This window comes from Eurosta solidaginis, chromosome 2, assembly GCF_040869045.1.
Source record: "Eurosta solidaginis isolate ZX-2024a chromosome 2, ASM4086904v1, whole genome shotgun sequence".
Taxonomy (NCBI): Eukaryota; Metazoa; Arthropoda; class Insecta; order Diptera; family Tephritidae; genus Eurosta; species Eurosta solidaginis.
In genome coordinates, this window is record NC_090320.1 from 246,551,881 (window position 1) to 246,565,896 (window position 14,016).

At 36.1% G+C, this 14,016-nt stretch overlaps 1 protein-coding gene across 1 annotated transcript; it reads right to left on the reverse strand.

The window, feature by feature from the left end:
- Positions 1-6,014: 6,014 nt before the first annotated feature.
- Positions 6,015-13,190, reverse strand: LOC137240789 (peroxiredoxin-6-like). Its single transcript, XM_067767531.1, has 4 exons — positions 12,981-13,190; positions 6,672-7,046; positions 6,519-6,594; positions 6,015-6,364 (listed from the first exon to the last, which is right to left on the reverse strand). The coding sequence occupies exons 1-4, from the start codon at positions 13,061-13,063 to the stop codon at positions 6,236-6,238; spliced, it is 663 nt and encodes a 220-aa protein (XP_067623632.1). The 5' UTR covers positions 13,064-13,190; the 3' UTR covers positions 6,015-6,235.
- Between the last annotated feature and the right edge of the window lie 826 nt (positions 13,191-14,016).

Genomic DNA, 14,016 nt, shown 5'->3' on the forward strand with positions numbered 1-14,016 from the left:
GGGAAACGTTTTTCAAGTCTAATGCAAAATTTTTTTAATTCAAAGAAATGTTTAAGTGAAAACTTAAAAGTGAACCTTTTTTCGAATCGAATGAAATTATTTTCAATCAAATGAAATTTTTTCGAATCAAATGAAACTTTTTTTTTAAATTAAATGATTCTATTTTCAAATCTAATGAAACTTTTCTTAATTTAAATGAAACTTTTTTCAAAACAAATGAAACTTTAAAGTCAAATGAATTTTGGTTTTTATGTAAATTAAACTTTGTTAATTTGAAAAAAGTTTATTTGATTTAAAAAATTTTTTATTTTATTAAGTCATTTGACTTGAGAAAAAAGTTTCAGTTGATTTGAAAAAGTTTCACTTGATTTGAGAAAAAATATCTTTTGGTTTATAAGAAGCTTCATTTGGCTAGAAAAACGTTTCATTTGATTTGAGAGGAGTTTTATTTCATTTGAGAAAAGTTTCCAAAAAGGTAAGTTTTATTTAAATAAACTTCAAAATTAATTGTTTCATTTGGGTTGCAAAACGCTTTATTTGCTTTAAGGGAAGTTTTATTTTATTTGAAAAAAGGTTAATACGAAACCAAAAAATTTTCATTTGAATTGGAAAAGGTTTCATTTGATTTGAAAAAAAAAAGGTTGATTTGATTTGGGAAAAGTTGTATTTGATCTGAAAAAGTTTAATTTAATAGTTTATTCATTTGATTTGAAAATAGTTTCATTTGATTTAAAAAGAGTTTCAGTTTATTTGAGAAAAGTTTAGTTTGACGTGAAAAAAGTTTCTTGTGACCTGAAAATGCTTTATAATTTTGTGCTTTAGTTTTTCTATAGCTTCCAAATAGTGTTCGCAAAAAACAATCGAAAATAATAAATTAGCTAAGTATATATATTAGTCTAAATACAAAATAAAATAATTTAAGCTTAAAATAGTTATTGTTAGCATTAAAGTCCTATATGCTGATCAGCATAAAGACAAACCATACTGTAATTTTTTTTCAAAATTTGCTCTAAGCGATTTTGGCCACTGTTTAGCAAATTACGACAGTCATCCCAGCATCTAAGTAATGGTTGCTAGTTGGAAACACCAAGAGGGATTAAGTCTTCCTGTACCTTCCTGTACTGTGCAGTGAAATTTAGTGCAAACAGCACTTGCAGCAGCCTACATGGTGTGCATTAGACTGGGTCGAAAAAAAAGTTGCTAATGTCCGCCCCTAAATTTAAAGATTATGTTGAGAGGGTTTCGGAAAAATTTTTGTTTTATTTTTTTTGATCCTTCGAAATACAGCCGAAAACGTTTTTTCGTTGTAACTGGCTTATTTGACGTCCAATTTTTAAAATTGATATGTCATTATTTTCGCCTTGAGAAGCTTCACATTTGCGTTGAATGTCCTTTTAAGCTATGAAATCATTTTCACATGATTAGGTCAGCTAACAAAGTTGTACCCCCCAACCAAGTTAAACCGAAAAAACCTATTCGGCTGTATTTCGAAGGATAAAAAAAAAAAAAAAAAAAAAAAAATTCTTCCGAAACCCTCTCAACATAATCTTTAAATTTAGGGGCGGATATTAGCAACTTTTTTTTTGTATGGGGACCAACCCAGTCTGGTGTGCATGGTAAGCACGAAACAAGTGTTTAGCGTAGTACCAAATTTTATTATAATAAGTTTCTTTGCGCAGCACTTCTCGTCATTGATCAGCATACAGGGCTTAAGTTTATTAGATAACGAAATGTAAACTCTTGTTGTGTGGAGCTATGTTGCTATTTGTATTATCGATGTAACAGTAAAAATATTGTTGTCAAATGCACACTTATACAACTTTTGGATTGTGAATTATAAACATATGAATAGATAATAAACAATTATTTGAGTATTTAGTAGATAAATATAAGAATACAATTTCTTTAGAGTTATTTTAAGTACATATTTACAAACGAATCAGTATGTACATATGTACATGAGTTTTATTAACACGTAAATAATGAAAAATAAAAATATTTTTAAAAAATTAAAATAAAAAAAATAAATATTTTTCTTTTTAAAGTAAAAACAAAAAGGTAATCCGTTGAAACTCGCAAATGCCTCGCAAAGCCCTTTCTTTACATGGTTTCTATGGTTACGAGGCATTTGCAAGTTTGAGGAGTTATCCTAATTATTCGAAACTAAAAATATGTGGGTAATGTTTCAGCCTACTCAGGGTAAGTATAAAGGGTGATCAGTCTACAAAACTGCATACTTACTTAATTGGCGCTTAACCGTCTAAACGGTTATGGCCGAAATTCATTGTCCTTCAAACGTTTGCCATGGTCGTCGTCGAGAGTGTATTTATCCGAGGCTTGTTGTTATATTTCATTGGAGTATGGTTTTACGTGGCGGGTCCCAAACCCAGCGCACAACCCGCTCAGCGGGGGTGAAAATATTACTTGCACGTTTATATAGCGAGCCGCTTGCTCCAAGAAAGACGCCCGGTTGCAGCCGCACCTATAGGTGTACAGATGCTGTCGATGAGATCTCCACCGGCTAGCCCTTAAACCGATTATGTCAGAGTGGCCTAGCCAGGTTGTCGCCTTCTCACATTAGCTCACAGCTAAACGGATGTTTAGCGGCTACCCAGAGGATACTTGGCCGCAAGCGACCGGCAGTAGTGAGCTGCTTGAACCGCATGCAAAATAATCGCTCTGGCCATTCCCAGGTGTATTGCGGTCAGAAGCTTTCCCCACTTTCGTGGACTTCTACACACGGCTCCACCCTCCACAAAACTGCATACTCATACAAATTCAGAGAACTCGCAAGTAAAGAACCCGAAATATTCGTAAAATTTTCTCAAATTTTCGAAACGTTTTTTGAGATTGGTTTGCATTGTTCCAGTTACAAAATTTATAAAATTGATTTCTTAAAATATTGAAAAAAAACTAATAAAAATTGCTTCAAATAAATGTTTTCGTACATTTAAAAGCAATAAGGGCAATCCCCGCTTAATTCATACAAATATACAACATTGGTTAATTCTTTGTAGTGCTATAAATAGAACAAAAGCAAAAACAATATCAGTTTCTTTGAAACCGCCTTACCAACAAGCATAACTTTAAAACATGATTACATACAAAGTATGTACTGTGAAAAAGAATAAAATAAGCAAGGAAGGTAATTGGGATAAAGTTACAACAACTAGGACGTGGATGAATGCGTTTGTAACACTTAAACCATTGTAGGGGGTGCGGGTTTAAATCCCACTCCCGGGAGAAAAAGGCTTTGAAGAGATTTACAAGGTATAGTCGAAACAGCTGTCGCCTTATCCGTCCTGATGTCCCGTTGTTTAAATTTTTCACAAATTATTAAAGAAATAAAAAAAAAAACTAAATTGCCGACATTGGATTAAAATTGCCACTGCTATTTTTCTTTTCTCTGCTGTAATATACAAAGCATTTCTCATCAATGCCGCTGTCTGCACTCAGCAAAGTTACTATTAAATGAAGCTTCATTACTCAATTAAGAAAAACTTAAATTGAATTGATTAATTTTCTAATATTATATATATTTATTACTGTAGTTTAATTCCTCGACAATTTACAGGTCGGGTGAACGCTTATAAATTGATGAAAAGTGTTTCAAAATTTTTAATTTGATTGCAGCACGATATCTATGCTACATTGTTGTTGTTATTGTAGTTCTAGCGGGAAAAAAAATTGAAAGTGATATACTTACTTGATACATTTTTTTAACTCAGTTTGCTCGCTTGATTAACGTCCAAGGTTTTTAAGCTTTTTATAAAAAGTGATAATACAAAAGTTCCAGAGAATATGTGGCGATAAGAGAAAATCAAGTGTTTATGCCTTTTGCGGGTGTGGTCTTTCTGTAGATTAGATTTATTTGCTCTGCATAGCTGCTGTACGTATTTATAACCTTGTGATTTGAGACTAGGGATGTAACGGATGAGAGTCTACAGGAAACGGGATCGAACCTGCAAATTTTTCTTTATTGGAATCGGAAGCTCCGGTGCATTGGGATCAGTTAAATAATATGATGATATGGTTTTTAGTGTAGACTAAAACTTTTTAAAGTAGGGTAAGAGACCAAAAAATATAGAATCTGGAAAGTGAGCGACATTGGAATAAAGAGAGAAAAATATATCTTGATATATATGTATTATATATATGATATGTATTTCTTTTGTAAATGTGTTTGTGACTGAACTCCTTCTAACTGCTAGACCGATTTTGATACAATTTTATGTGTTTATTCATGCTGACTCGAGGATGCTTTAGATTCGTAATTGGGTCCGTTTTCTTTCCTATCCTTCCCGGAGACCAAGAACCGATCTATTCCAAAAAATGTATGAATTGCTTGAAATGAGGTGCCAAATTAATATTTGCGAAACTTTCATTGCGAGAAGTGGATCAGTTGCCTTTTCTAAAAAATTTTATTTATGAATTTGACCGATTTATTATTTGAGAAACTTCTCTTTCTGGAAAGTTGACCATGGACCGATCTATTCCAAAAATTCTAGTTTGTGGTGCGATTTGCTTTATATTCTATACAGGGAAACCTCTTTATAAAGCTTCATATTTGAGAAAAAGGGCCGAACTGTTTCTATTATGGTGCCATTTGCACGAAATTTAGTCTATATTTTATATATTATTATTTGGGACCCTATCCTTTCAGAAATTGGACCAGGATGATGCGATTTGTTTGAAATTTATTATTTAGACAGCCCTTCAAATATGTGGAAATGTTTTCACAATTTAGGTATCAAATAGGATATGTCTATACTGGTTTTAACAAGGGTTGGTGATTAAGAAGAAGAGTGAGAGTAAAAGTCATTGGCAGAAAAAGAGGAATGGAAAATTAGAGATAGGAGTGGGAATTGGAAGCGGTGAGAAAGAGAAGGGTGAGACGAAGAAAAATAGGGAGAGGGGGCGGGGGGGGAGAGAAAGTGGGAATAGAAAATGGAGAAACAATTGAGAAAAAGCGAGGGGAAGATAGAAGGAGAAACACCTAGAGAAGGGAAGGAGATAAAGAATATAGAGGGAGGTTGACTGAGAGGAATTAAGTAGGAGTGGACAAGAGAAATACGGAGGAGATACAGGGATCAGAGACGGAGAGAGGAAGAAAGAGTGACACAGAGAGAGATAGAGAGAGGAGGAGATTGAGAGAGAGAGAGAGACAGGGGCGGAATTCCATGCAGCTACCTAGTGAATCTCAGTAATGGCTTGAAAAGGTTCTGAAAGTGCGCCGATATAATTTTAAAATAGTTCGAACATAGTTTGAAGTCATCTCAAATAACTACAAATCGTCCTCAAATAAACTAGAAAATAATCTGAAAACAATCACAACAGATCACGAACACAATTCCGAAATAAACTGAATTGATCTCAAAATACTTCCGAATAATACCCACAAACAGTTCCCACAAAAAATGAAAATAACCACAAATAATCAAGAAAATGTTGGCGACCGCCATGGTGTGATGGTAGCGTGCTCCGCCTACCACACCGATGATCTTGGGTTCACGCCCTGGGCAAAGCAACATCAAAATTTTAGAAACAAGGTTTTTCAATTAGAACCGGGTCGCCCCTCGGAAGTGTTTGGCAAGCAGTCTGAGTGTATTTCTGATATGAAAAGCTCTCAGTGAAAACGCCGTTCGGAGTCGGCATAAAACAAATAGGTTCCATTCCGCCAGTTGGTAAGAAAAATAAAAAAAGGAGCACGACGAATATTGGAAGAGAAGCTCGGCCTAAGATTTATTTATTTTTTAATCAAGAAATTAGTCCGGAAATCGTATATATAACAACTTTCTCAACGGTGCACGAAAATAATTTCTACTTATAAGAAACCAATACCGAAATTGTCCCGAGTTGTTAACATAACTTTACCAAGGTTAATCCGAATAAGCCCCGAACTAATTCCATGCAATTTTAAAAATATTTCAAACTGACCCCTAAATAGAGACTGAAGAATGTCTGAGCTTTTCTTCAAAAATGGCACAGGTTTTTACATTAAAAGTCAACCAACATTTGAATTGCAAAATTTATTTTTTGTTATACATTTTCAACTTAACGGTAACAGAAATCCAAAAATCAAGCACAAAATCATTTTTAAAATGATTAGCACATAATACAATTTAAAAAGGGCACCAACTCAACCTAATAAGAGTAGAATTGTAAATTTAATTTTTAAAATTTTGATTATTATCCTGTTTTGGTGTGATGTGAGTAAAATTATTAGAAAACTTATTTAGTAATTTTCTGTGGTTCTAACATAATTAACACCGGAAGGCATAGTAACTTTATCATAACCTTTCGGGAACAGTTTATTTGCTTCCTCGTCAGTTACAGTGGGTAAAATCATTACTTTGGTACCAGGCTGCAAGTAGAAAAAAGAATACAAGAGGATTATTTAAAAACCTAAATAAAGTGTTCCTTAAAAGTTATCTGTTTTAAAGAAATTTAGCAAATTGAAAAGAAAACTAAACAGAAATTTATAAAAAATTAGTAGATAAAACGTAAAGGCTACTCACCGTCCAATTAGCAGGTGTGGCCACAACCTTCAGCTTGTCAGTCAATTGCAAAGAGTCAATGCAACGTAGAATCTCACTGGAATAACAAATAGAAAAATTCACATACAGTTAACATAAAACTAAACTAAATATTTAAATTACGCATCAACTCACTCAACATTTCTGCCCGTCGACATCGGATAGAACATTGATAGGCGCACTTTGTGGTCGGGATCGATGATATATAGCGCGCGTATAGTTTTGCCAATCTCTGGATCCTTCTTTTGCTCCTCATCCAACATACCAAAGAGCACAGCTAAATCACGATGTGGATCAGCAATGATGGGATAAGGGAATTCACCGGGAATATCCAAACAATACGATTTGATATCGTTCACCCAGTCAACATGCGACTTCAGTTCATCCACTGAGTGAGCCAAACACTTTACATTACGTTTTGCAAACTCTGGCTGATGAACAGCGATACGGCCCAGTTCAGTTGTGCAGACGGGTGTAAAGTCGGATGGATGTGAGAATAGCATAACCCAGCTAAAAAAATATTTGATAAGAGATAAGAATATCTTTAGAAAAGGATGTTGTTAAATTAAAGGGTTATAAGGCAGCTATCTCATATGCACTTACAGCAACGAGCAGAAAAATAACAGATCATTTTTATCAATTTTGTCAATTAGATTAATATTTTCTTCTATGAATTCGAAAATTCATGAAAATTTTGGAATTGACTTTGTAGTTTTTTATCCCAATAAATTTAATCCAACAAATTATATGGTATAGGTCTCTCGAAATTCGCATTGATTTTGAAAGTTCTTTTTCGGAAGAGTATTTCAGATTTTCTTCCTTTTAAAAAACAAAGCTAAGCAAGCGCCTTTTATGTGAAAGAAAATATAAAACGACCTACGGAAAAAAATTTCACAAATCAATATGAATTTTTAGCGACCTTTAACCTTTACCTTTTTATACTAAAATTGTTGGGGGCTACAAAATTACACACTCATAAAACTCAGAATACTCCTAATAAAAAGTTTGAAATTTCGTAAATTTTTTCGAATTATCTAAATGGTTCTCGAGATTAGCTTGCATTGTTTCAATGACAATATTTACCGAAGTATTTTCTTAAAATATCGAAAATAAAAAAAAGAAATTAACTTACAAAATTTCAAAAAATAAGTGTAGTGCTATTATTCTGTTCGTTGCTGTATGTTGACTTGTAAACAAACAAGTACTTATTTATATTTATTTACACCTTGAGTGCAAATATGTTCCTATGTATTGCATTTGTATTGCATTTTCAAATTAATATGCGCTGCTTAAGTTTCGATATTAACAATTTTTATTGCTCACAAATGCATAAAAGGCATTGTTTACTGTTTTAATGAATGTATGATTTGAAATTTGATATATGTCATACCATAAACAGAAGGGTGTTGTAAATATAAATTTTATATGAGGGTGAGTCAATAAGTATGAAACCATTCATTTCGGCATCGTTCCTGGTAACAGCGCAGTAACGACCCCGAAACCATAGTCATACCCATTTTGCCCAAATACCACCTGTATTTCTTTCTCTACTCTACCCTTATACTATCAATCATTCTACATCTTATTTTTCACTGTCCGCCTTCGTCTCCAACGCATTCGTTTCTATCTCTACGTCTACTCCTATAACTCTTACACCATCTTCCGTCACCTTTACCGTGGCCCTCGCTCAGGGCCGTGGAGAGGGGGGGGGGGGGGGGTAGCCAGGTCAATTGCCTTGGGGCCCGGGAGGTTTTTGGGGGCCCGGCAAGGCAAAGCAGCAATGGCTCTCTACGCTTGTAAGTCGGCAATCGGAAAAAGGTGGGGTCTCCAGCCACGCATAGTCCATTGGATCTATACGGTAGGGGTGAGACCCATACTCTTCTACGCCGTCACCGTATGGTGGACGGCACTCGATATCGAATCTAACAGGAGTAAAGTAACGAGAGTACAGAGGATGGCGGCAATGCTCACCAGCGGTGCCCTTCCCTCCACTCCCACCAAAGCTCTTGAAACCATATTATTCCTTCTCCCAACTGATCTATATGGCAGATACTGTGCCTCCTGCAATGCGGCGAGGCTCAACGCTATCGAACCATGGAGGGATTGCAGGTTTGGTCACACCCGGATCCTGAAGCAAGTCCCTGAAACCTTCTTGAAATTGGACCATACAACATCGCCTCCTTGCTGGGACAACAAATTTTCCACAAGAATCCCAGAGAGGAACGAGTGGGCAAACGGCGTAGGGCCGAGATCACACGAAATCTAAGTTTTTACAGATGGCTCTAAACTAAACAACAGAGTCGGCAGCGGGATATTCTCGGAGAAGCTCAATCTAAGCGAGAGCTTTCGCCTACCTGATCACTGCAGTGTTTTTCAGGCTGAACTCATAGCTATCTGGGAAGCAGCCCGCTATCTGGCTAACCTACAGGTAACCAATTCTATTTCAATTTTCTCTGACAGCCAAGCTGCCATAAAATCCCTGCAATGCAGTAACACCTCGTCACTAGTGGCATTGAAGTGCAGAGAAACCCTCAACAAACTAGCTGAAAATTGCAACCTAAGCATAATATGGGTTCCTGGCCACTGTGACATCTCAGGAAACTGCGCTGCGGATGAGCTAGCTAGGGAAGGCACCAACTTGCAAACAACAACCTCCGCTGATTGGGCCAGCCCTCCTCTAAACACTTGCAAATACCACCTGCGATCTCTTTTCACGGATCAGGCAAACGCCAGATGGGCGAGGGAACCTACATGTAGTATATCCAAGCAAATCTGGCCTAAGCTGGATGAAAAGAGATCGCGATCGGTGATATTATTAAACCGTATCTCTATAAGCCCACTAGTGGGCCTTCTTACAGGTCACTGTCTCATGGGCACTCACGGTGCCTATATGGGCCTGCAGACAAATGACTTCTGCCGCAGCTGCAGGGACGAGGAGGAGATAGAAAGCGTTGAGCACTATCTGTGCCACTGTCCCGCACTGTCAAAAACCAGGTACCAATGCCTCCACAGACACTTTTTTGGGTGCCTTGCGGAGCTTGAATCTATAAACCCAAACGATATCTTGCGTTTCATTAGGCAAAGGCGCTGGTTTGGCCTCCCTGGGGTCTAAACTCTCCTCTTCTTCGAAAGTAGGGTAATAGGAAATAGGGGCCCCCTGCGTGGTAGCACAACGGGCCACAACGGCCTACGTGAGTCTCCGCTCGGACAGCGGAGGCAGCCACTCTAACCTAACCTAACCTAAGGCAAAGCAGTATTGACAGTACTCTAACTAGGATTTCATAGATACATACATATTTTGTTGCTACAAAAAATTGTTTTAAAATTGAAAATCACTAAACTAAAATCATAAGCATCCAATCAAATACTCTGGGGCAGCCATAGTCGAAATAAAATGTGATTTTAAGTTAGATAAACGTTTTTGACACAATTTTGTAAGCGCTATCTGTAAAAAATGCTTCAACTAACTTAAAATCACATTTTATTTCGACTATAACTATGCCCCTATCGGTTTGGTCGTATTGCTTTTCATTTTTATAAAAAGCCAGCGACATCTGTAAATACAGGCTGATAATAAACTAGAGCGTTAATTTGGAAAAATTAGTACACTTGACTTCTTTTTCGAAGCGCAAATTTGTGCAAACATATGAGTATGCCGTGGATAAGCTTACAAAGGTCATTGATGAGTTGAAGAAGTTCAGGGATCAATGGTCGATCATACTTCAAGAATGTAAGGTTCTGGCTGGGAGTTGTGAATACCTTCGCAGAGAAAAGAAGGAAGATAAGAAAGCGCGTGTTCGATGAATTACCTGGCGAATCACCTGAGTCTGATTCCGGAACTCAATTCAAACAGCAAGTTTTTTACGTTCTTTTGGATTGCTTGATTGGTAACATGACAAGACCTTTCGAAGCCGTAAATGACATTGCGATTAAATTTAGTTTTTTGTAGAAGTATCGGGATCTGACGGAAGAAGAGCTCAGAGAAAAGACAGCGGCATTCTGCACGATTTATGGCATCGTTATTTCTACGGATCGATAGATGAAATCATTCATCTCAAAGCCATCCACTTAGCAAATTTGGGATGTGATTCGCTGCCACCATTTCAACTTCTGAACAAATTTCATGACTTGAAGATGGAAGTATTATTTCCTAACATCTGCATAGAATTAAGAATATTTTGCACACTTCCAGTCAGTGTGGCTGAAGGGGAGCGTTCTTTTAGTCTATTGTCTCGCGTGACAAATTATTTACGTTCTACTAGGAGCCAAAATCGCTTGACAAGCCTTGGAACATTGGCGTTGGAGTCCAACCTTGCTCGCAGTATTAGTTTTGAATCGGTAATTTCCACATACGCAGATCAAAAATCACGGAAGGTTTTCCATGGCTGATTCAAGCTCTTAAAATGTACATACTTAGAAAAAGTTAATGGAAGCAATCAAACAATGAAATCTAACATTTCATTTATGTAAGTGCTCCAGTAAATGTTATTTTATATGAAATAAAACTGAAAATGTGAATTGAAAAATGTATGTATGTTTTGTTATTTTTTTTACTAGATTGAGTTTATTTTTTAGGGGGCCCGTGAACGCGAACTGTCCCAGGGGGCCAGCCCGGCTCTCTGCGACCCTGCCCTCTTCCTTTGCCAATGTTTAGTTCGGTCCCTCTCCGTTCAACACGTCCTCTCTCACATTCTCGTTCTGATTGTAATTTCTATTCCCATTCTCATTCACATTCTGATTCTCATCCTAAGCACGCAAATGATTCAACTAACCCACACAATAAATACAATTTTATCAAATAGATTTCAATTCCCTGGTTGAATACTCGCAATAAAGAGTATCGTATGGCGGCTGACGTGGTGTGATGGTAGCGTGTTCCGCCCACTACACCTAAGGCCCTGGGCTCAAGTTCCGGGAAAAGCAACATCAAAAATTTAGATAAAGTTTTTCTAAGCGGTGCCGCGTCTCAGCTATACAGAACGAAATGTGTAAGCGTGATTTCCGCTGCTGCGGAAAGACGTTTCTTACATACCGAGACAAGTTGATTGCGAGTAAAAAACAAGTTAAAAGTAAAGGCGTATCATCATACATGGCTAAGAGGACTAGTTAGAAAGTTAATATGATCTAGGATATTGAGATACTGTTATACAGAAATAATCACCACAAAATCCCGTGAACAGCTTCTATTTGATATTCAAAGCGTTCTTAGAGTTAAAATGAAGCCTTGCTACTAATTTTTAGATGAAAAGGGAGTAAAGATTCCTAATCTTATATAGAGCTTGCGTTACCTCATCCAAATTTAACAAAGAAATCATGCCAAAATACCGGTTTAAGTTCAACAAAGCTCTGGATAATGACGCATTACCCAAAAGAGTTGGGATCAGTCTTTTTCTAAGACAGTCTATTCAATTGCTGCATAATATTGCTGACATATTTCAGCTTTAAATCCTACAGCAGCAAGCTTTCATTAAGTTCCCATATCTCAACTGGACATCACACAATGAAGTAATACCGCAGAGGATCAAATGATCAGCAAATAAAAACCTAACGTATACTTGATCTAATCATATAAATATTAATAAATGAAGTCACTCTGGCTCAGATGGTGTTCTTAATGGCACCCATCTATGAGAGCAGAACCGTTGCATTTAATGAGACCAATTACTTAAGTATAGAGGGCACAAAGATAGGCCTCTGCTTTTTTTTCTCATGAAAAGCCTATCTCAGAGATAGGTTAAAATATGCATATTCTCAGAGTTTGGTTAAAGGACGCCCAGTCTTCGATTTTACTTAAAATCTTCTGGAAACAGCTGGAAACAAATTGAACTTACGTTGAGATAAAGCGTTTTTGAAAGAAGCCCTGGGCCTTATTCCGAAATCAACTCGAAAGGGATGCTATTCGAAATCTGTAAAATCACATATATTTTTTCTAATGCCAATGAAATTTCTTTCGAACCGAGTTGCGTTATAAGGCTCCTGATGTACGGCTATCTACCTAGTTTAAAGCGGTACATCTTTGAATAGTGGATAACTTTTACCGCAACTGCTTGACTTACCACTTCCCACCCTTGATTGAGGAGCGTGGCGAAGCCTTGCACAACCGTGGCCACTGGCCAGCTATATTTATGTTAATATAAAGTTTTTTCCGTTTTATTGTTTAAACATTTTGATTTTATTATTTTAAATGGGTGGAATTAAAAAAATTCGAAGATAAGCGTCACTCATTTTCAAATAATAATTCATTCTAATTCTTTCAAATGTAATATTACAGCACTAAATCAGTGTTTACTTTATAATTTTTTATGTAATTAGTCGAGTATTTTCAATTTATTTCAAACCACGTATTCGAGTTCGTAAACACTTTTTTAAATACAAATATACACTCATATAAGCAAAAATTTATTTTCGAATCACAGCAAGCATATTTAATTATGTTCCACTTACGAGCTTCCCTGCCAATCGTAGAAGCTAATTGGTCCCTTGGTGGTCTCAGCTTTGAAATTTGGCACAATTGCTCCCAAACGCATTTTTGTATGCTTTTATTGTATATTTTTGTAAAATTTATATTTCCAGTTTAAAAACCTTAATCTTTTACTATATAAAACGTTTTGAACAAGATCGCGGGTTTTCACGTTCTGATATTATATTCTGTACGCTTCTGTGTTTTATACGCTTGCTAATCTATTCACCTCCCTTTTCGTATACATTATCATTTGAATATGATTTACGGTTATTGTTAATCGAGTCAAATGTTTGTTCATAGAGAATTCTATTCTGAGAGAAGTGAGAGTTGAACCGAACCAAACTTTATTTTGAGCAATGTATATTAGGGTGGTCCTTAAAAAATGAAATTACCGATTTTAGGCAGTTTCCACTGTGCGATACGCCTTAACCGGTTCCACTCAGAACCAAAAACTATACATCGACTGCTGAGGGTAATATGACCCTATTTCGGCTGCCGTCTCGAAAACGCCCTATCTCTGAAAACGTCTGAATAACGCGCTATTTTAGAATTTGTTCCAAAAACGCTCTAATTTGGCTCAAATTTTATACATTTTGACATTGGCTGTGGTGTTTATGAAAACATTTCTGAGATAGGGCTTTCTTCAACCGAATTCTGAGATATTTGAAACAAATTTTGAAATACCACTTTTTTCAAACGATACGATGTCACCTACTTTAATAATATCGATTTATTATTTATTTAATAATTTGGAAAAATTTAAACAACGTGACTTCAGGACGGACAAGGCGACAGCTGTTTTGATTATACCTTGTAAATCTCTTCAAAGCCTTTTATCCCGGGAGATTTAGATATAGGAAAATATAAAATTTACTTTAATTGTTTAAGTCTCTATCGTGAAAATTGGGACCAAAATTTATGTGTGATATTTTTGTCTTCGGTATTACTATTTGAAGTGGTGAGGCGGAAGAATCAGTAATTTGATTTATAAGGACTACTAATGTACATTGTATGTAA